At 41.0% G+C, this 24,845-nt stretch overlaps 1 protein-coding gene across 2 annotated transcripts in view; it reads right to left on the bottom strand.

The window, feature by feature from the left end:
- The window catches only part of unc5cb (unc-5 netrin receptor Cb), a 106,779-nt gene that overhangs the window by 27,376 nt on the left and 54,558 nt on the right, over positions 1-24,845 (bottom strand). For both annotated transcript variants that reach the window (XM_046375554.1, XM_046375555.1), the window contains exons 2-4: positions 18,355-18,585; positions 11,182-11,325; positions 5,456-5,559 (exon numbers count right to left, since the gene is read on the bottom strand). In XM_046375554.1, the coding sequence (XP_046231510.1) occupies positions 5,456-5,559; positions 11,182-11,325; positions 18,355-18,585 (479 nt within the window). The remainder of the gene's footprint in view (positions 1-5,455; positions 5,560-11,181; positions 11,326-18,354; positions 18,586-24,845) is intronic.

The raw sequence follows: 24,845 nt of genomic DNA, 5'->3' as shown, positions 1-24,845 counted from the left end.
GATGATTATATTTTGATAGTGTTGATGTGAGCATGAGATTTTTGCCATCAAGTGTACATTTTGTTTTGAGGCCAAATTTATTTGATATGTTCACACGTGGGTGGACAAGTACAAGTTGGCTGCAGAGAGGCACATATGCTGTTTTATGTTTAATATTAAATAATAAATGAGTTTAAACCATTACCAAGGCTGCAGCTTTGCAAGCTGAAGAACTGTGTGATACATTCTCTGCATGCAGTCCTTGGTCTCCCCCCAAACCTCCTCTGGCTTTTCAGAAAAGCTTAGTTGATAACTTCAGCAAGGGAGAGGTTTTTGTGCACTAGAGGTCTGAAATCGCTTGGTATACAATACAACCTTCAAGACCAAGGATAAAACATCTAGAGTTGATTCACATGTTCCTTGCAAACAGTTCAAAAATCATTTTAAAGTGATAAACCGTTTAACCCAAAATGAGAACCCTCTCATTTTTGTCTTGTTGTATTGACATGTTGAACAAAAATATAACCTGGCACCTTCCTTGTGATTACAGGTTGTGATTCTTTTTTTTTTTTTTTAAAGCATTTTAAGCCCTGTTTGGAAGTGCAAACAAAGTTTACAAAGTTATTTAAGTCAAGGCTTTGGGAGAAAGCTGTCATGGCAGGTGAACCAGTGATTCAAAACACAAAGAACAGCAAAAGGGTTTTCAGTAGATAAGATGATCTGGTTTTCTAGTGTCAGTTTAAATCTTTACATCCTTCTAGAGGAGCACTTTTCTTCTCTGTCCTCTAATAAATAGTATTTTCTTTTCTCTCTCATAGGTGGTCTGATACGCACCAAAAAACCACTCTGGGTCTAAGATTTTACGTGGAAATGTTTGTGCAGGCCTGACCCTTTGGATGTAACACTAGAAAGGGCAGTGACTTACAGAGGACAGCAGAGCTCACAAATGTTGGGCCATTGGAGTAAATCACAGCTTCTGCAAAGGAAAACTGCAATGATTGACAGGTGATTGCCTGAAGGGTAATCTTTGGGTGTGTGCCACAGGGATTTTGTGTGGCCTGCTGACACCTTCTCTCCCATGGGTAACCTTAATAAAAACACACTTCCTGTTTCACTGGGCACTTGAGTGCTGTTACTCTTAATATTCCTACCCCCTCTCACAACAGCACTACACCATTTTGACTGGGAGGAAACACTCAGCTATTTCTTGACAAGGTGACCTGACAAGCTGCGGTTTGCACTGTGCTTTCACTTTGCCTATTAACTGGAACTGGACCTAAGATAAACAGTATTCACTGACATTTACATGGTTTGATGTGTGGAAAAGGCGGGTGCTGGATCTCCATGAAGGGCCGCAGTCAAGATATCTGAGCTAGATGAGACTTTATAACATCACTCTCAACGCTGAGAGTCATTATCGGGACATTTAGTCAATAACAAAAAGTGAAGAAGCATAATTTAAGTTTGATAACAAAATCTACTGTCCCTATGGATTCACAGATCTGTCTAAATTAATCTGACTTAGTTTTCTAACTGGGGTAAAGTTCTTTGTGTTTCATGGCTTTCTTCTCAGTAAAGCCAGTGGACTTAATCATGGCAGCAGGGCTTCTACCCTGCAGAGCATCAATGACTCGTTACCCATGATAACACTGCAGGACCCCAGCTGACTGAGGAGATGCCTGAATTAAAATCTTGCTTCCATGGAAACAGGCTCAGCAGCTCACAGCGCTGCATCACCCCTGAACTCTTGTCTTTCTCTCAGGGCTGTGACAAGTGCTCTGAAGTGGGGATGGAGATGGAAGGCCTTGCAGAAGAAAAGAGACAGGAACAATAAAGCTGCATTCTTTCTCAAAGGAGATTTAAGTCCATTTTATGAGCCTGCCACATATTCGTCAGTATGAAAAGAGGCCCACTGTTGCATCTGCAGAGGCCCTTCAGAAGTTCATGAAAGAGCTTCATGGAGGTATTCAAAGAGAGGGATCTGTGTTGAGCTGCTGTAAAATCCTCTATCCCCATCTTTACCTTTATTGCCCTGTCCATGGGCAGAAAGTAAGCCCACGTAATGCAGGAGCCAAGCCTGTCCTGCCAAATGACTCCCTTTCCAATCCTTCCTAGAATAGCCTCAACAGTTACATTTTCCTTCTGCTCTTCATTAAGTAAATATCAAAAATTCATGGCTATGGAAACGTGTAACAATGACTTTTAGGGAGCCTGGCGAGTGTCTAATGTATTCAGACATCCAAAATGCTCAGATGACTGAATCCTTATGCTATTTCAGAAACCTCACTTGCAGTTTCTCAGTCCCCTAATGCCAAAGTTCCATCAGTAATGGTCACAAGGAGAGCCAAAATAAATGCCAGCTGCTTGTTTTCTTTGTGTGTGTGTGTGTGTGTGTGTGTGTGTATGTGTGTGTGTGTATTCTGCAACTCAGGGTGTATCTGCACACCAGGAAATCAATGTATCAAGTGTGAAGAGTCTGTCAAAAACAGGAGCGAGAAATACCTCTGACTCAACTCCAAATAAGAAAACCTCTGAGTTGTCTGATGGGAGCTGTTTTATATGTTCAGTTATGAAGAGCTGCTGTATCATCATGGGAGCAATCCTGATTATTCAGCATAATGTTCTGTTTTTCAGGGCAACGATCCCTGCAGAAAGCCAGCAAAGACTCAAAACCACTTAAATAGAATCACAGAATGCCATTACTGTGGTAAGCCATCGTGAAAACCTATAATGTAAATCATCTGAAATCTGGGTAGACAAAGGGGGAACACAAGACTCATACTGGATAACATCAAATAGCGCAGTTCCACTTTGTAATCTGAGATCAAAACTAATTGTGACTGACTTACTTTGATTCTCCACAACGTGGGCTTCATAGGCTTGAGAATGTGTGTGTGTGTGTGTGTGTGTGATTTGCTTTGGTAACCCACTGTTTAAAATAGCTGCAAAAAATGGCATTAGAGATGATCTCAACAAAATAACTTCCAGAAGTAAAAACAATAAGGGCTGAAAATGTCAGTGGAAACAACCATTTACCTGCTGGGAAGCAGTTCTTTCAGTAAAATGTCATTTTAGTGAACGGTGAAAAAGGAAGATGGTGACAGCTGTGGTGAATCTACATGACAGATTTTCATTACAGAAACCCTTATATTGTAGTTTGAAAAGAGGAACCACAAAGTCCTTCCAGATCATCACCGGTGCATTGTTTTTCTCCAAGCCACAATCACACTGTTCCCTCTCCTGAATAGAAGCACAGATCTTCTTTGTTCAGCTGAGTTGTTGGCAGTATGCTATCATGAGCGCTGCTGCATGTGGATGTATTACTGTCCTAGCTGGTACTCCAGCCTGTGACATCTATCAATCAGTAACTGCAGTATGAGTGTCCGGCTATGTGTTTTACATGGTAGAATAGCTTTGGAACCCTGCAACACAGCACAGTGTCCATCATAGGCAATCCACATGTTTTAACAAAAGTGTCGTAAGAGGAAGGGGTTTCTGGCTCATCCACAGCCTGCCATCCTGCCAGCCTCTGCCTGACTAGGCAAAGGCCTGTTAAGGAATCACGGAGTGCACTGACAGCCCGCTGGAGGCTTGACAACAACCCACTGGATCCAACCCCAGCAAACCTCAACAGCTCTTCTCCCTCTGCCTTCAGCCTCTCTCATCCTCTCTATTTTCTTTTTTATGTCTTAGAGTGGCTGAAAGATGACAGATCTTTCCTTCACAGTGGCTGCTACGTATTTCTGCAGATTCAAATGCAGCCACAGACGTAGTCCATCTGTTTTTTCTCTGGTGGGCAAAATAAAAAACAAAAGAAGCCTGACAAACACAGATGAAAAAAAGCTGCATTCAGTTTTGTCTCTCTTCCCACTGCGGCAGCTGTGTTTGAGTTTAGAAAGAAAAGAGGAAAAAACAACTTGTGGAATGGAAGTCCTGTCTTTTTTTGTAACCATGAGGTAAATGTGAGTAATTAAAATAAGCTGAAAAAGTGCTTCTGTACACACACACACTACATTCAAATCCATCACAGAAGGAAATGTAAACAGAGAAAACACTCATTGCTCTTAGTCAGACTACAGAAAATGACGCAGGCATGGATAACCGTAAACAATCTGTTCATGATTTTTCTTTTAGAAGAGGTGAATTGCTACAAATGTAAAAACATCACATCCTCACTTCATTTTTACTTGAAGAATTCAAGGAAACATTATTTTTCCTTTAATTTGCTGAATGGTTGGCTCATTTGGTAATGGGCACTGATTCTACCTAAATTCATACTTTTACCCAGACTGAAAAAGCTATTAATGTTGACAAGTCTCCTATTTAGCCTTCACTGTACATCGGGGTTGCCACAGCAACTCTGTTTCAGAAAGCATAGATGTGTCATGATTGGACTCCGGCTGAGTCTTTAATCGCTGCACTGAGCCAATCCTGCATTGACAGAGACCTCAGACAGGCAGGAAGAATCACCAATACTATATGGCTGTTACAGCAACACTATCAGACTGAGGCACGGATTGTATAAGGAGAGTCTACCGAGTGCCAGTCCCAAACTTTAGTCCATTTAGCCTGTCAGCACTTTCAGTGGGGATAAATGCTGTGCAGTTCCACTCACTTAACTTGGCTTTTCCAGGTCAATCACAAGCCTTTACAGAGTTCAGTCCCAACACCCCCAACTCCAAAAAAAAAAAAAAGGCCCCCACCTATCAAACCACCCTTTCATCCTCTATTTATGTTCCTGCAATCTCAACTGAGCCTTTTCAAAAGCAGCTATAACGGTGTTCTACTGTAGGGCAGGCAGGAAGCAGAGCAGGGAAGAGATATTGGCTGAGCTAAGGTAACACAGGGACACAACTGCTTTTATTCTTTTTCCCCTCGGCAGATAATTACAATTTTCTCTCCTCTGACCAAAATGCAGCGACTGGCCCATGTTCAAGAAACACCCAAACAGCTTAAATAGCCCAGGCAGTGGTGGAAAAATGTCCTTATCTGCGTGGCAGACTATGTCAGATGTATTCAGTGTTATTTCATTACAACTTCTGAATTGAGCAGGGTTCAAAACTGAGGCAGAAATTCTGCAATCAACACAGTTTTCCCCTTTTTATGTGGCACAAAAGAGCCCAACCAGTGGCATTACCAACAAACAGAGTACATGCCAATAAATACATGTGCTAAATATGCAATTATGTGGGATTTGGACATTTTAGCTAACCATTATACGAAAAGTTACACCAGAAATGATGGCTATATTTTAGTAGAAACCAACCCCAAACAGTCAGTGAAGTATTTTACATAAACTTCTTTTCAGAGGAGTTGATTTACTGGATCTGAAGCGAGAACTTTTGACTGAGTTTAGTATGGATAATCACAACTGCCTGCATTTCAATGAGAAATATGTATAAGTGCATATTAGAACACATATTTTTCAAACAAATAATCTAATATCCAACAAATTAAATGCCTTTTAGAACCTTACCTCAGCAGCTGGGATACCTTCAGGTGGGCGACACTGGAGCAACACTTCCTGTTCGAGTGACACTTCTTTCCCAAGAGGTTCCTGGTCAAACGTCTTCCTCAGATCTACAATCAGCAGACAAATGCACATTTAGCTGTAGCTCATTGACAGGTAGATATGAGCGCTGTTTTGTGAGCTGTGTTTAATATTAAATGCTGAAGTAATCAATAATAGAATTTGTATACTAACAATAAATCATCAGAAGAAAAGGCAGCACAACTCATCAATAATAATTGCCTCTGTGCAAAAGCAAAACACAACAGTGTGTATTTAATGTCAGAAACAGTAACTGAGATGTATGCTTTCTTCAGCATACAAATAAAGTGGCTTGAAATAGATGAAAGGAAAATAGTGAGAAGGGGATCACTTACCCTTCAATGAAAAAAACTAGATTTTTTTGTGGGTTGAGAGCCCTGATAGAGTAGTGCAGGGCAGGGATAGTGGAGCTGACACGGCAGGATTACTGAAGGTGTCATGCTACAATGGAACCCAAAGCCCATTAGACATATATCATCACCTGCTGCGAGACAGGAGCAGCAGCTATCATACACAACAAGAGAGAAGAGGAGAAGAGGGGAGAGGACTTACTGGGGAGTTACAATACTACTTGGGAACTTTGGAGCTACTGGTGCATCAAATCTACAATGAAACCTCCAAATTCCACTGATACCATTTCCACAGCCTTTCCAATATTCCTGGAAAACAGTCTTTTGCCTTTAAACTGATGCGTTGTTGTTTTCTTTCTAAAGCAGTAACTACTCCTACCACAGGAAGCTGTAAAAAAGCTGTACATTCATTTTTTTTCTTTCTGCAGACACATGCCCAAACACAACTGCTCTTCCATGATCTGTAATCTGCAAGAAAATGATAAAGAATCTGACATAAACTTAACACAGCAACCAGTAAACTAAGCCAGGCCTGCTAACAAAGGCCAGAACAATTGAAGAGGAAGACCAACCAAGTTGAAAAGTTGGTGCTTTCACCACAAGTTCCAGGTCCAGTATATTACATAGTGAGGTGCAGCCAGTGTCAAAATAGAAAACATCCATAAAATGCATGCACTTCAATGATCTTGAATAAAGAGCCCATAAAGAGTCAACTGTCAGCCTCTCACTCAAAACAAGAAATACACCTTCCAGCAACCCCAGCCCTGCCATGTAGGACCAAGTGGTCCTGGCTGTTTCTGTCTTTTCCCAAGCTTGGTGCGGGTGAAGTGGCAGCCTGGCAACAGCCTGCAGACAACCATCTCGTCTGCTCGGCCTAGCCCAGAGACAATCCAGCAGTGAAAAACCAAACAAAGTGTGACCCTGAGAGGAGAAGCAACAGGCAGTGCAGGAGGGATTACGACAGCAGAAGAGGTCGTTGTGTTTACCAGGAAAACCACAGCTCACAATCTGCTGTATCAGCACTGCCGCTGGCTGTTTGTTTTACAAAACAACTGCAAGAAAAGCACATAATACAGCCTCTATGCTTGACTCAAACTATTAACTCGTGCAGACCTTTTCCATTGGAGCTTTAGGCCGTCAAAGGAAGTTTCCAAACACTCTGATAAACGAGGCTGGTAGATTGCACAGGCTGTCTGGACATAAACAATTATTATGATTAGGATTACTATTATTATTTTTGATTCCTTTATGGTCACCCTAAGGCTCCATATATACCAATACACTTTCTGTTTTGTTTTTTCTTTCCCACAGCTACACTTAACTGTGTCCATGGAAACAAACCCACAAATCACCAAATTCAGTGATTCAGTCTTTAGAAAGGATATGTCCATTCTCCTTCGCAGATTACTGCAAATACATGGGTTGCTATTGATATTGTGTGCTAACATGAAAAAAAACACACTGGCTTTGAATTGAAGTTTTAAATGTGAGTGTATATACTATAACTGAAGATGTGAATTGATAGAAACTGTATGGCAGAATTGGTACCTTAGAATTCAAAGTAGACTTCACATAGGAAATTAGTCTATTGCTCTTGGATATAATGGTCCTTGACATGTAATGGTCTTTATTTATCAAAATAAATAAATGTTCCTCAGTGTCTGGGGAGACCGAGGAGTGTATATGAATGGATACATAAGAACAGAGACATTCCTAAAACATGATCAAGATAGAGGTTCAATTTACATATATAATCACATACTTTTTTTTTTTGTCCAAAAGCTATTACACGATGAGACATGATACTGAAAAAGAAACATTTCACCGTTCAGCTAACTGTTCCACATCCCCTCCAGGAGAAACTAGTTCATGTTCTTATTACACAATACATGATCAGGCTACACCCGGAAGCTCTAAAGAAATACCTCTAGTCATTTTAAGGTTCATTTTTTATTTGGAAAAATGAACCTTAAAATAACAAATTCAGCAAGAGCCCTTGTCCCAATTCAACCTGAGAGTATGCGTGTCTTCAGGGGAATATCCCATAACTCCACAAATTTCTAAGTATTATAAAAGCTGAAAGGGTGAGTGTTGAATTGAAAGCAATTTCTGTAAAAGTCTGGTATGAAATTAAAAGAGGGCATGACCGGAGGGCCATATTCTGGGCCAAAGCTTTATGGAAGTTGATCCAAGGACAAACAGTTTTGTTTAAGAGGGAAAAGGAAAGGAAAGAAGGCTACTGTCATTTTAAGTTACAGCATCCTGATTCATAATGTCTCCAAATGATAAAATAAGACATTGTCATAGCATGACAGGTGAGGAGAGAGTCAGGCACACCTTCCCCTACATTGTGACACACTTCATAATACACAGTACTATATATATGCATGACGGTCAAATCCTATAAATTTAACTTGATTGCTCCATATAAAGCTACATCTTCACTGCATACAGCATCTCAGCCAGCCATTTGGTGGTTTAGAATGAACCATAATGCACAGCAGCCATTTACTGGTGGCTATATCCATGGTAAGGACCACAGCATGTTCTGGTTTGGCCTAAATGTGTTTTACAGCGGAACATAAAACATGGTGATCATGAGAATTAAGTACTAAAAACTGTGACGTTAAAGCCACGTAACCTCCTTAAACTTATGTGATATGAACAAAACATGTTTGGAAACATGCAGAGGGTCACAAAATGCAAAGTAATAAGTATGTTAAAAAAAAAAAATCCATTTCTGTTAATGTTGCCAGAAAAACAAGGCTGTCTTATTTTATTCTTTTTGTGTCAAACCCAGACCACAGAAACCACAGTCTGAATTACCCTATTAGTATTAATGGCACAGTCCAGTGCTTGTAAGTTCAACTGAAATATTCGTACTTTTATTTCTCACAGCATATCAACTACAGCTTGTAAAACCAAACTTAAACACAAAGCATTATTATTATTGTCATTTATATATATATATATATATATATATATATATATATATATATATGTTTGCATCTGTTGAAAACTATTACTGAAACACAGCCAGTAGCATGCAAGTGATTATTTTGCACTGTATATTTTATTGGATGTGAGTTTAAATTATGCCCCCTCCCCTCCCTGGAGTCTCTCCTTTCCTCACTTCTCGTAACCCTGAAAGGTACTCTGGGATACTGGAGGGTGTGGGACCAGCTGAGTCGACATTCCTGTGGGAGTCACACCATTCCCACCTCAGTAGACAAACACTTCCAGCCTCGCTCTCTCTCAGAGGGATACACATATGACAACCATTACCTTAAGTGGATGTGTTTGGCTACTTGTCATGCTAAATTACACCAGCCTTACACTTCACAAACAGTTTCTTCCTCACTTGGTAAATCCTTGGGATTTGGTGCAAATCTAGATTAGGGATGACTTACCAAGTTTCAGTTTCAATCATGACTCAAGCCACTAGCCTTAAATTTGAGGTTTTACTTATTGTGTTGCACTTGTAAGAATTAAAGGCCACACAAGCAAACAAGAAAATCAATTTCCAGCTCTCTCAGTAAACACTACCTACCACTACCACTACTACAATCTTTTGGAAGGCATTTCACTTGATTTGATTCATTTATTTAATTTGCTTCTGTGCGCATACTTGTACTGTTTCTGTTTGGCAAGCCTTCTCTACTCCCCAAATACAGAGGCCAATCAAAACATTTTTTCTGAGGTTAAATGAAGAAAAGGCAATCACATGGAATTTGCACAGAAACTCTGACAATACTTTTAGCCCGACCATCCATTTCACAAGTCTGAAAGCCAGTCCTTCAACACAGCAACCTCTTAACTCGCCAGGACTGGCTCTGACTCACCGTCTGATTAAACTGTATATGTTTAGATGATGGGAGAGGAGAGGAAAACAAGCCCAGTTTCCATTAGCCTAACGGGATAGAGTCTGGCTCTGACAAGAAGCCTGCCTGAAGAGAGAGCCCAGCAGAGGAGCTAATCCATTCAGTAGAAGCTAATGGGAGGGGAAGAGGGGTCCATTGTGATTTGAGGGATAGGTTAGTGCTGGAAGGCTGCTCATCATGGGTGATTATAGGAGGTGGAGCAGCGGGAGTGGGCTCGGTGGGAGACTGAGAGGCATGATTCTGATTCACCAGGCTAGTAGAACTGAGGCATTAATGAGACGAGCTGCTGCTGGTTGAAAAAGAGGGCATACACTCAATTCAAAGAGAAACTGTACAAAAAAAGAGGAGGAACTAGTAAAAGAGAGAGTTACAGAGACAGCAATATAAAGATGCAAGGAGAATTTGGTGAGATAGAAATTGAGAAGGACAGGTATATGATTGCTAAGTGTCTCTAAATGGAGTAGCTCAGGTGAAAACCAGGGCTATTGACTCCGTACTGAGCTACTCTGCTGTACTGTATAGTGAAGATGAAATCATTCTGACAGTGGCACTGAGTTGCCAGTCAAATATAAAGCTCAACTGATACTCCTATCCAGCAGAGACAGCAATATATTTGATGCCGACTACATTACACACTGCGAGTGGGTGCTGCATTTTTTTGTCTGTTTGCCACAAGACAAAGCAAAACTGGGTGGGACGTGTCATTCAGCGCCTTGAAATGACTTTGAGAGGAGTTGTAAGTGGTTATCTAGCTGAAACTACAAAAGGTGCTCCTTCAGGTGGAATTATGACAGCAACGTAAGCAGCGGTGTTATGTAATACGTGTTGTGTTGCAGAAACACCGCCTTGATGTCACAGCTATACTCTTAAAACGCTTCTCCGCGTCCTCTGGGGTTTCATTACTTTTCCAGATTTTGATTGGCAGATAGATGTTAAATAACAAGCCCAAACTTTAGAGGCCACAGAATGTTTCTCATTACTTGGAAACAATTGTGTTCTGCTTTTCCAGTAGGAGGACAAGCACACAAGCAGAGAACAAATGAGGACCACCTACAGGAAAAGGAGGGAACACTGGCATAAACATGTGCCATAGCCTCTTTACTGTGTATACACTGGAGCCCTCTCGCTCTCTCTTGTCGTCTGTGCTGTTTCTCCAGGTTTGTACTGTAGAAAAAGAAACTAATTCTGATTCTGCAGGCTTTTTCAACTCAGGTTCAAAGGGACACTTGAGTCCCATGTTAAGAAAACCTTTTTTTTCACTGCTTCTATCTCCAGAATCTATAAATCTGTCATGACACACAAGTCGCTCTGTGAGACGCATTTACTCGGCAGCCAAGAGATTTTGTTTAGAGAGGAATTCAAAGATGAGAGGGAAGATAAAGACTGAGTGAGGGGATGAAAGCCGGATGAGAGTACTCACAGGCAATGCGGACATGGGCTTTGCGGCTCTTGGTGGTCCCTGCGGAGCTCCAGGCCACACACTGACACCAGAAGTCCTCCGGTCCAAACAGTTCCTCCACCTGCTGCCGAGTGATCTCTATGCTGGCCTCTCTCACGACCAGGCCTGCGAGGACAGACAGAGAAGATCGAAACAGAGGGAGACAGAGTTAGCAAATGCATTGAATATGAGGTATGACAAGAAGAAAGAACAAGGGGGCATATGAGGGAATAGGGAGAGAAAGTATTAGCACATGTCAACAGAGCACGGAGGATAAGTGAAAACTAGCAACTTAACAGATCAAAATTAAACAACTGATATCATACATGTTGTGTTCTCTCGCTTGGGACCGATCGAGCTCATTAAACAAACAAATAAAATCAGTCACATCACATGCTTTGACACTGGGTATTTCTGATTGTGTGTATGTGTGTGTGTGGACTAATATTTGTGTTGTGGGGACAAAAATCTGTTTACACAGTCACATTGTGAGAACCCAGCTTACTTATGGGGACAAAATGCAAGTTCCCACAACATAAATCATTAAATATTCGGGTGAAGACTTGCTGTAAGGTAGGCTGAGGTTAGGGTTAGGTTAAGATAAGGGTTAGGATTAGGCAAGTAATGTTTGTTATGATTAGGTGGAGGTTAAGCCTCCAGGAAATGAATGTAATTTGCAATGTCCCCAAAAGTGATGGAAACACAACTCTGTGTGTGTGTGCGTGTGTGTGTGTGTGTGTGTGTCTGGCACCAGTTCTGGAGCCAAAGTGTTGAGCTGTTTGGGTCTGGGCCCTGTGGGGGAGGATTCTCAACGTCATGGCTAACAAAATCCTGTTTGCTAACTCCTCTGATTACTGCTCATCTGGGTGCCAGGACCCAAACAAACAAATCATCCCCAAAACAAATGCCTCTATCCACAGCTGCCCCTCTAGAGCAGATTATGCTGCTCCTAGACTGTGTATACACGTACATGTGTATGCATGAGAGCGTGTGAATTGAGCATACGCATATGTGTATGGATTACGTGATGCAAAAGCATTCAGTGATGCTACAGATGCTTCCCGTGCAATACCATGCCTTATTCCAGTTCATCCATCATCCTTTTTTGAGAGAATGGGATATTTGTGAGGACAATGGTGATATGATGACATCCTTATAAAATCAGAAATGTACTACATTAAGACAGATTGCACATTTAAGACGTTATGAAATAATTAACACTCCCACATTTACCTTTTGAATATCTGAATCCAACAAGGGCAGGGTTGATACAAAAAGAAGATGATTAACACTTCAAATTTATCTCTTGATTAAACCCAGTGTTAGCTACTAAAGGAAGATAATTATTCTCTATGTGTTAAGACAGTCCATATTGTTCAAGACACGTGCTGCTGGCCTCCAGAATAACCAGAACTCACGAACTAGACTCGGATTCATATTGGAAACACTTTACATTGATGATCAATGATGCCGCAGCACAACAACAGATTTTTTCTTTTGAGGAACATTCATGTTGTGGATATCCCATGCCACCTTATTCCCAAAGTTCTGCTCTATTATGCTTAAAAAACGGGGTTTGTGCTGCCTGCTGTCATTGTCATGAAACTGTCATGCTCAAGTATCGAGTCCGCAATGTGATAGTAGACTGTGACATTCAAATTATGTCCAGCTGCTACTAAGGGGCTTTTTTTGTGCTTTGGGAACATTCCCCATGCCTTTTCTCCACCATGACTAGACTTTACCATTTGCCACCAGGAAAGTCATGTCATTTCATTACCAAATTCAAATCCTGTCATCATCAGACCAGGCAGCTTTTCTCCTGCTCTTTAGTTTTGGTGATGACTTACTCTGTTGCTATTATTCATTGTTAGCTGACAGAATGACAGAAACTGAAGGGTCTTTTGCTGCATTTGTAGTACATCCAATTCAAAGTTGATTTGTGCACATCATGCTTGCATGGTGGGCGGTTACATCAACAGGATGTTTGCATCAACAAGGATGTGTATGGCTCATTACTGTTATATCATACTGTTTTTTTCCCCTAAAGTTTCAAAAAATTGTTTTAAGATATAATTTTCTCTGACATCCCCGTACTCTGTGCCTAGTAAACTGTGATGCCCGCCCACCAATTAAGAGAACCACACAGAGCGCACACCAATTCAAACAGGGGACGGTTGTAGAATTAAAAATGTGGCTGCACTGTCTAAAAGCCAGAAGTACTAAGATCTAGTACTAAACTGGAACTTGTCCAAAGATAAGTACAATGGGCTTCCTTTGGCTTCTTGTAGGTGGAGACAGCAGCTGTTTGACTTACCTTTAATAACTGTGCTTATGAAAAGAAAAAAAAAACATTACCAAACGAATGAAACTATTGCTGGAGCTACATACTGTAAATTTATATTTATTTCTTTTTAACTGAGCCCACCTATGGCATACCACGTGTTGTTGATGTGACATCATCTATCCTGTGCTGTGTCCCAGATTGTTGACTCATCGTTGCTCCAATGCTCATTCAATCAGTAACCTTATCTTTCCCTGAAATCTAATTTATTATTTACTGAAGTACAGAAAAAATGGACCAATCTGAGGCACATTGTGAACCATTGCCAATAATCGAAATTTGAGAATAAATAAATAAATAAAACACCACCAACAACAAACAAATCTGTTTGGATTGAGCTGTGTGAGCTCACTCACAGTAATCAATTTAGCAATGAAATTCTGGTTAAATGCCGTTTTCTTGGATACCTTTTAACCCTGATCTTAAAAAAACAAAAAAAAACAAAGGACAATTTTACTTTCCCAAGCATTACATTTATTTAGGTTTAGATTGCATGCATCCAGTCTTTATTGAGACAAAGACATTGTGACAGAGAAAGTCCATGTCATGTGATTCTAACTGCTGTTGCAGATATTGCTACAATTAAACAGGAATCTTAAAGAATAATTATTGATATAGCAATCACATCAGATTGACTATTTCTTAGTAGTCAGTATTTATCTCTCCCTGCTTAAGTTTATATAACTAATTTTAAATAACCATTATGCGTACTCTTTTTCTAGATGACCACAACTTGCACAAATGTCCAGGATCTGTTCTGCTGTTTGAGTAGGTTTATACAGTGGATGTCTGAGTTTGAATCTGGCTGAATGAAAAATGCAGATGCTGGATGGTAAAAAAAAAAAAAAAATGAACATGCCATTTTACTTCAGGTTCAGTGCATTCACACAGGCTCCTTAATCTGGCACACACACACCAAGCACAATGACATGCCACACACCAGCTTAGCTCTCATGTAAAATTCACAGAGTGTGCTGACAGGCAGACTAACAGCCATGTCTGTTGTGTTCTCTGTGTGTGTGTGTGTGTGTGTGTGAGAGAGAGAGAGAGGGTTCAGGGGTATGCATCTGTGGTTGTCTGTACTGCGCACCAAAATCATCGTCTGAGATGATGTGTATTGTTAGATTGAGAATGTCAAGGATAGATCTGAAAACATCACACACTGAGCAGCAGAGGGAAAATCAATAGTGAAAACAATAAGCAGATATGAATTCTCAGAGGATGTAAAACTCGTGCCAGAATTGGTAAAAAAAAATTTTCTGTCTATGCTCCAGACTTTTTCTAAAGGAGGGTGAAGCGCTGAATTATCTGTTGTTGTCCAGATAAGACCTCTGCAGCGCATGACAGCCTAAAGTGATGATGACGACTAGATCTAAGTCTACTTTAAGAGTCATTCATGACTTCATGCCTATTACTTAAGCAGGATAAAACTTGAAATACATTAGAGGGATCACTTGAGCAGAAGAGCACAGATATGAACTGGGCCTGCTGACCTCATCCAGTGACTTCATATGTTTGCTCAGCTAGTGGCTTTTAGCACACTGCATAGAATTATAATGTCAGAGGAAAACAAAACAGATTTAGACATCCACTCAATTTGCAATCAAGAGGAAGCAAAACTGCTATGACCCATGTCAGAACCAGCAATGAGGAGCTACTTCACACCCCTCGAAATGATTAAATAGGCCCCATTAATAGCAGGCTGAAGTAGGCCGCCTCGTTGGAGATGATTCATTTTTAATGCGGTCATTATAGCCAACTAGCCTACCTCCTTAGTATCGGCACTGGCTAACATTATTGATCAGACCAGTCAAGCAGAAGAGTAAGCACTGGTCATTGAAGGAGAAGCGAAGGAAGAAGGAGGGGGTAAATGCTCTGATTATCCTGTTTGATCTTCTAACTCATATCTCAGAGAGAGTGACAAGCTGTCTCCAGCATATATTACTCTAACTCTGCCTAGTTGTAATTAATTTACTGCTCGTTTGCTCAGATCAATGCTCCGTTTGCTCGCAGCAGACTATAACCTGCTCTCAACACCGGGAGGTAACTGCGTTTGTGTTCAGGTGACAGCAGGGTGACTAAATCATCACTGTGGAGAAGGCCATTTGTAAAAATTGCCATCACGCTTTGCTCCATCCCACCACTTTTTCATTTTCACCTCCTGCTAAGTAACACTGTGTAAATGTGATCTGAATATGTGGCTTCTTTTCATGTGTGTTCTCATTATTTCAAAGGCAAAATGGGTCTCCGCTCACATCAGAATGGTTCGTGGTCACATGTTCGCACAAATAAAACTTGTTTTGCGTACCGCTCCCCAGGTGGAAAACAACTCTTTTACACAGGTGCAATGACAATCCTTTCTGCCAACTATGTAAATGAACTATTTTTCTTTCTTTTGTGTGTTGTCTCTGTTTGGACAAGAACATATTTTCTCTACTCATTCATTGTGTTAACTGGCAGCTGCTCTTAGAATAATCGCATGCAATCAAATGGTCTATTATTTTCTACATGTAATCACCTTCCCCCTCACAATGTTCACTTACTCCACTCGAGATGGTAATCAGTTTTATGTACTGTATGTATTGTACTTTTGTGTGCTTTTTTTGTGTCAAGTGCTTGTGTGATACATGGGTTCCGCGTGGCCCACTGAGTGCCACATCCATTTGATTAAAAAGACTTTGGACAGAACATGAACCTACATGACGTCCTGCAAGAGCACCAGGTTCCATTCTTCCATGCTGGGAAGAACATTGTGTGGGAAAAGGCCATCAGTGAGTCAAGCCCTGATCAAGCCCCGTTGCTGATTGCACACTGTTGTCACAAAAAATGTGCTTTTAGCAGGTAGTTGTTGTTATGATGCAATAATTCTAAGAATTACTGCAATTAGCGTCATAAATTGCCTAGAAAAATAAGTCACCCTTTTAAAATGTTGATGTTATATTGTGTTACAGCACTGAATGAAAGTGGATTCAATGTTTCTGACACTCATCAACAGAGAAGATTCTATAAAGTGAGAGTAAATCTCTCCAAAGCGATTTGTTGCAAATATAAAATACTCGTTTGGATGAGCAATTATCCCAAGCAAGTCAGAATGCATTGCACATCTGGACACTGTTTTGCCACCATAACTCACTAGAAGCTCGAACTTCCATATACAAGCATGTCACTTTATTGAAATCTGTTTCCACTTTCACATTAAAGGGTCTTTTTCAGTCGGAAAAGACACATTAAATCTGGTTGGATTCAATTCTCTAAGATAATAAAACATGATAATATCCAAGGGGGGTGAATAGGTTTATTGCCACCGTATTTTACTCTTGATGAGATGAAAATACTGTGTAAAGTTAAGTTCTTGCCAGCATGAAGAAGAAATATAAAAAACAAGAAAAGAAACACGGGGGTAGGGGAAGAGGATGGTTGACTGAGAGAGATCCAATTTCTTCAGGCTACACTATCAGTGGTATTGACCAGGCTGGTCAGTTTCTATCGGTGCTCCTTTTCTGTCAATCTGGGGAAATCAGAGAGCAATGGAGTGGGTTGAGAGAGGCTACTCACATCCACTGGGCTCTAGTGGTGCTGTGTGTGTGTCTGTGTGGGGTGCAAGAGCATAAGTGAATGAATATCTGTGCAGTAAATAGCCTGTGGATATAGCGGTGGAGAGTGGGTGCGAGCATGATGTGTGGGTTGTTTTCCATGTTGATGCTTTTAGCACAAAACCTTTTGACATAAAGGCTAAGAGCCACTGCTACCTTCAACCTCTTCTTTTTTATAATCATAACCATGAAACACATCCTCAGATCTTTGTATTCTTTTTAAAGTACAACAGGTCAAAATGAAAGGATTTCAGAATGGGATTCAGTTTGTTTTTTCCGTACTCCTTTTGTATCTACTTCTGTATTTTGTACCTGCGCTGCAACAATGGTGTGTTTTTCATATAGTTCAGTGAAACAGCCCTTGGGAGGCATTTTTATTAAATACCTCAGATACAAAATGCAAAAGAATGCCTATCCTTGAAATGTATGTAAGTGTGCGTCTAAACACTCACAGTTAAGTGAAGGAGTATCTGTCACCATGTCTGTGTGTTAGCATGCAGCCGTGTGTGTGGCAAAACAGCAGGATGAAAAGGGTAAATGCGATGTGATTGGTACCTGTGGGCGACAGAAAGAACTCAATTTCCAATACAGCAGCTGAATGCAGCCAATCAGTACTGGGCTGTTGTGTGAAATGGCTCTGGTGCCTTTGGGGGCTGAATTCTGTCGAAAACAACCCTGCTGGAGCTTCACTACCTTTACGTCCGACTTTTTCTTAGAATCCTGTACATAAACATACACCTGCACACACGTACACACTCCCAAAAGTGGTGGTGTTGGTATAACAAAAAAAATGAAAGATGTTCTCATTGAGATGCTCAAAGTCAGGCCATTTCTGCAGCTGTGCTTGTATGCACATTTTTGGAAGAATGCGTATAGATATGTGCCCTTCCTAGTATAATTAGACTACTCATTTGCTACCTGAATTACAATGCCTGGGGGCATTTTGCCAGTCAAGGAGGTATAATCTTCTTATAAAGCACAGAGGTCATAAAATGACAGTTTGGGTTGATGTTTGGGTTAATGTTTGAACATACAAAGCACAAGATCTTGCATCCAGTGTGTTGTTAGGTTGAGGCCACTAAAGGAAACAATTGTGGTTTTGGGTCAGCTATAGATGTTTAAAAAATAATCTCCCAAATACATTTGCAATCACAAATTTGTTATAAATAAAATAAAAAAATGTTTCTGCACTTGAATGTGTATGTAGATCCATTTACTGACCAGAGTTCTCGTCAACCCGTTCCTCCACAGTGTGCTCCTTCTGGTGAACCCACTCGCTGTTGCACTTGAAGTAGATCTGGGTGGCCGGAGTGGCCTTGCAGTACAGGTTGACCGGCTTGTTCTTGACTATGTAAGCCTCCTCCGGTTCCATCAAAAAAACCGGCAGCGGCTCAGGAGGGTCTGAAGGGAAGGTTTCCGGCAGATCACCAAGACCAATGAAGTCATCGTCAACTGTGAGGAGAGAGAGATGGCAAAAAGATGACGTAAGAGAGGGAGTGACAGAGGAGGAGATGAAAGGAAAGATGAACGGAGGGAGAGGTTGAGAACAAAGACAGAAAGCCCCAGAAAGAGAGTGAAAGGATGGGTTGGGAGACAAAGAGAAGCAGACAAGAGACAGTGGGACAGTGTATTATAACCGCAGTCTTTGCATGGGATTATCCATTCGCACAGCACAGTGAAATCCCTATCATTTGATATTTTGGAGTGTTTACACAAGTGTATTTTAGAGCTCAGGAAATTCTGGGATTCCTCTCAGGCAATAAGGCTGCATGGATTTACAGAAACTGGGCCTTGCTTGGTCTAACCACAACCAGCTACTGCTGAGAAACGAGAGAGAGAGGCAGAGCCAATAATGAGAAGAAGAGTTCAGAGGTTGACTCTGAGGAACTGAAGTTATAAGCTGATCTCGCTGTGTCTCCCATTTTCTCTCTTGCTCTCTCTCGTTCTCTCGCTCTCTCTGTGCTTTTGTCTCTCTCTCTCTCTCTCTCTCTCTCTCAAACACACACACTCACACACACACACAGCAGATCTAATGACCTCAGGCTTTTGGCCCAGTTTGTGCCATTCCTCGGATACTTCTGCAGTAGACAGATACGCTTCCCTGTAATTACAACTCCCTTTCATCTCCCTGTCTTAAATCACATGCACACAACTGCATGCGTGTGTGCACCCGCTTACACACACATGCGAACAAATGCTCACAAAATATCGCAAGCACACAAATATATGGGCATACACACCCACAAGCGAGCACAACTAACTTTCTAACTCTTTGAAGAGAGCAGGATGAAGCCTATTCACCACCCCATTTGTCACCTCCAGAACTGTTCTATTCTTACCATCGAACCGGTAGACATCAATTATTCACAAGTGTGAAAGAAAGAAGGCAGAGTAACAGAGACAGAGATGCAGTGGGAAACAGAAGGTGAAGGAGAGAAAGAGGGGGAACAGAGACAGACAGCGAGAGTAACTCAGCCAAACAGACATAGATTGAGACATCAAAATGGAGTTGGCCAGACAGACAGAAACATAGCACAGGAGGACAGGAACAGCAAAGCAGGCTGTTCGGATAACAAAAGAGTTTATCAGCCCATCAGTAATTCTTCCATGTCCTTCTATCTACCCGCTTCCCTGTCCTGTGTGGACACGCTGGAGCCTTGTTGTCTGACAGAGGTTGCTCCTGGATGCTTCGGGAGCACTAAATAACGTCTCGGCTGAGCAGATATCTCCCCACGATGTCTCTCTAATGTTATCTTTCCCTCCATACCTGCCACAGATTGAAGTTGATTGCTGGGAAATGAAAGGGCAGAGGGAGGCAATCAAAAAATGACCAAAGACATCCTTACTGTCGGGGAGGAGGGACTTTCTGTCCACTGTTATGAAAGTACCCATGTTTAGTGTGTGTATATGGTGCAGGGTAGAGTTGTTTTATGTTTAGGTTTTTTTATGTTTTCTCTATTTGTGAGTCTGACTTTCATCGGAAAAAGTTGGCTGGCTTCACTCCTAACTTGTCTCCTACTCTTCTGCTAATTGGGCAGAGAAAGTTAAGTCTGAAGTGACCTCTGACATTTAAGAACAGCCGCCTCCTTGCACAGTTTGTGTTTGTGTTGGTGCAATAAAGAGCTGGAACAAGATCATTAGTTGTTTCCATTAACTTTCATCTTTTGTCCTCTAAATAAGAAAAAAAACATGGTGGAGCTTTTCATCCTTTATGTCTTCATATAGGTGATGACTCTTTAATGTAGAAGTATCTTTCACCAGACCTTGGCTTAGTCTGTTCTTTTCTGCTCCATAGTCCACAGTCCACCCACATCCTCAGCCAGGGGACCCTGACCCAGAAACAGGCAAAGGAAGCCAAGGAAACTCATTAAAGATTGTGTTAGCCTTCTTTCACCCTCCATTCCCATTATCTCTCAATCTCTCTCTCTCTCTCTCCCTCTCTCTCCTCCCCTCCTGGCTCCTTCGCTCTGTCGAACTGTGAGGTAGGGAGATCTGAAACAGCCATGAAAGCATTGCTCCCTTGCACACACAGAGAAACGCTCGCCTCATGCGCTCACGCACATCCACCACGCGCAAGCATTAATGCGCGCAGAGACACACACAAAACTCACTCGCAGATATTCGAATTCATCAACTTCCTCAGTTCGAAAAATAATAAATTCAAGTGAATGGAACTAGCCCTCCAGTGAAAAATCAGCCCAGAAATGAAAAAAGACACCACATGACAAAATGAAAGACCCTGACTCTTCCCAACCACACTCCCCCACCCCAAAAACCCAACACCCAGCATCCCAGCACCTCCCTCCTTCCTCCCTGGTGAACAGAATACTGAGAGCAACAGGAAGCTCAAAGAGAAGCATTACATTTTTCTGACTCTCCATCCCTCTGCTTCAATTCATATGCAATGAGAAGACAGTTCATGATAAAGTGGTTTAGAGGTTTCGGCATTGCCTTGTTCGAGATGATGCAATCTTTGTGGATACACACAGATACACTGCGTATAATCACAAACCTAATACTCAACAAATGCACCAACTTATTACCATGCTTCTATGAATTATGAAATACTTTTCCCTCTCTTTTTTAGTGTCATATCCCTTTAATGGGAACATTAATATGGCATGACTCCACTGTTTGATATGCAATATGGATTTTTCCAAGCAGTTGTAATTCTGTGGCTTGATTTTAATCAGAAATTGCCTCCATATTAAGTGTTTAAAATTTAATGAAATATGTCCTCGCAGCACTTTTATTCAAATTGTATTTTGCTCTGTAATTGGGTGAGTTTTTCTAATTCACATTGTAAGTCTTATTAGTGAATATTTCAGGTCTCAAATTGAATATTAGTTGAATTTTATATCAGTCCCACATCTCAACTACAAAAAGTTTTGCAGATAAATTAACTGCATTTTGCCCTAAAAAAATAAAGTTAATGAGTGAATGAAATTTGCCTTCTTGCACTGCCAGTGAATTTATCATGTAGAGGGCAAAATGGTCTGAAAAAAGCAATTTAAAGACAGATAAGAATTAATCAAATTAATCCAAGCTTAGCAAGTGGGAGTGAAGAGAGGTATGATAGGGGCTTGGCAGTTGGCCCCTCTTTGGCTTGAGCTGACTCCAATAGCAGTGGGAGTGGAGTAATATTAAAAGATGATTACATTTTGGACATGAGTAAATCAAAGAAAAACCACAACGCTGGCACGGCTAGTGATGAGACATGAACCAAGTTCTAAAAGAAAGGTGCACACAAGGAGGCACATCTTGAGCTAAAAAAAAGAGAGAGGATGTTACATAAATGCATAAACTGTTACATAGAGAAGTGCGCAACACCCACACCAGACACAAACAGAAATTCAAATCCAATGCATGAAGTTATGTATGAGTGTGCACCCTGTAGTAGTTTGGTCTGTGTGGTAAATGGCTCATCAAGACCCCAGTGACCTCTCCAATTAGTCCAGGTGTCCTATGCTCCTCATTTCCTCTACAAGTTTGTATTGACAGTATTTTCCCTTTAACGTTGTCTGGGTGACCATTGTCTCAGTAACGACTAGTTTACATCAGTGGTTTCCGTTAGAAATTAGCACTGGATGGCTATATAAAAAATCATCCAGCAAATGCAGCTCAAGTAATGCTTCCTGAAGCTTTATTACTCCTCACCTCTACAATCAGCATTCTACTATTACTGGAGCATCAATACTAAAGTCACATTATTGAGGTCTGTTGTGCTGAGAACAGTGAAAACTGATGACAGAACATCCGCAGCACATTTAGACATCGAGTCAGTGTCTAAGCTGCAATGACTTCATCTTAGGCTTCAGCTGCTCCTCTATCGCCTTTTCACAGATGCAATTCAGACCATAAATGCGCTGGTAATTTTACACATTGACATCATGTGTAAACAGGAGCCAAAGTCGATGTTCCATGAAAGATGCTCTGGAAATCTGCCAATTTAAGACCTAAAAGGATTTCTGTAGATTTCTCTAGAGTGGGCAGAAACAGCATTTCAAGGCAGAACACACACAAGATTATTATGTACTGAGTCACTGATAATGTGAGTTAATCTATGTTGTTTTACTGACACTGGTGTTGCAGTTGCACCACTGAAGGTGGAGAAGTGATACCTACAGGGACTCTACACTGTATATGCTATCTCGTTACCATAAAGTATGTTATCCTGGTTTATTGTTGTCAAACACTATTGTATTGTAAGATTGAATATCATAACAAAAATAAATGAAATATGTTGTGCATGTTGTGTTTCTCTATACAGTCTTGTATAGAAACTCCATTAAGCACTTTTATTAAAGAGATGTTAAACAAAAGTAGTCTGAAAACGGGACAATTCAAGGTCTACTTTCAAGTTTCACACACGTGACAAAATCAGCTGAATAATAACAACAAAATGTTATTTACAACTGTGTCTTCATGTCACCTATGTTTGTGTTATTCATGTCTGTGACTATGAGGGTATGAGGCTAATATATTCATAAATACAGTTTCACAGCATTATTTGGTGTGTTAATTTTTATTATGTAAAACCCAAGAGTTTAGTGCTTTAACATCTTCACTGTTGTCCCGCAAATACTTACATTACATTACTTACATTACATATTTTACACTATGCACTCAATACTATATATGCAGCCCTATAGTGGATATTTTGACTTCCTGTACTACACACATATGCTGAATATTTGTAAAATTGTATTTCTCATATCATATATTGTATGTGAGTGTCTGCGATAACAGCTTTTGAATGCTGGGCTGTGACACCACTGTGCAAGATAAGCGCTCTCTCTTCTATCTGTGCTCACGCTGATTTATTGTCCAAAGGAGAGCACTGTATCAGTGAGGCCAATGTTTCCCTTCAATCAGCGGAGAGTCAAGCTTAACAAGAACGTACACTGGCATAAATCTCCTCCTTCTTCTCCCTGTTTTATTCTATTTTGTCCTCTTCATCCTCCTCACTTTCACTCTTGCCTTCTCCCGGTCACCATTCTTTCCCCTCATCCTTTTCATCATTCATGTATATGTATACATACGCACAGTGAAGTGACACAGATTGGTAAGTGGTTGTCTAGATATGCAGAGAACAGGGAGTTTTACTAGGCAATGTTTTGCTGTGCCACAATGGAGAAGGACAAGAGGTGGTTTGCAGCTGAGTGGTCAAGCAGAATAATGAACCACTCAGCTGTCATGTCAATTGAAGCAGGATAAATAGACTGTCAATCAGGTCTACCTATAAATGTGCTTTGAGCAGACCTACCCATTATATTGAGTGAACATTAATCAATGATAACGACTTCTTTTAGTCAATACTTGTTAGTATTGGCTCCATACATCCCCCTGGTTTAAATCAATATGTATGACTGTTGTTTTAAAAGCAAAATCTTTTAGAAGCTCCATGAGGAGCAGACAAACTGAGCACCGGCTTCCTTCCACTCTAATGTCTCTTTCCACCCAAGTGCTTTATATACACTAATGTGTCTACACACATTGTCCGCAGGGCCCCATCTAACGCTTGGCTGCAGCAGGTATTTATTGATTACTGTTAGGGCCCAGTGACCCCTCCCTCGCCCTGTCCTATCTGAGCCGCTCTGTTGGGGCGTGCTGCTAAGCACACTCATATTTCATCTCTAGGGAATCCTGCCATCACACAACCTCACAGGGGAGGAGAAGTCAAGGAAAACACACAGGCACTCCCAAAAGTTAAAAGTCGGTTGGCTCTACCGTTAACCTCCCAATGAGTTCACAGCTTATGGTCATTTCATTGCAGACCAGGATCACAAAGACACGGGGAGAGTCCACATGGACTAAAGCCACTAAATAATATGAATAATTGAATCAGGATATTATAGAGAGATCCAATTCTTGGGTCTTATCTTTATCAGAGTATGTGATATAATTGGAGAAATGAATCTGCGCAAATTAATGTAGCGCGCTGTGGTAAAGTGTAACCCGAAGAAAGCAGCTGTGGTGCGAAGGAGTACGCCCGAACTAAAGATAAGCATTTATCTTTAAGCACACTGTTTTCCCTTCTTACTTTCACTCCTCTCCTACACTGAGGTTATGAAGTGGACAGAAAAGAAGAGAATCTCATAAAACTAACTTAGTACCAGCAGTCATTCTGTAATCAGACCATTTCTCTCTTCTCGTCTTTGCACAGACAGCCATGACTTTCTCATTGGGGGTGTTTACAGGTTCTCTCTGGT

The sequence above is a fragment of the Scatophagus argus genome, chromosome 20, assembly GCF_020382885.2.
Source record: "Scatophagus argus isolate fScaArg1 chromosome 20, fScaArg1.pri, whole genome shotgun sequence".
Taxonomy (NCBI): Eukaryota; Metazoa; Chordata; class Actinopteri; family Scatophagidae; genus Scatophagus; species Scatophagus argus.
The sequence above is the reverse complement of the archived record's forward strand: the minus strand, read 5'-3'. Positions and strand labels throughout refer to the sequence as shown.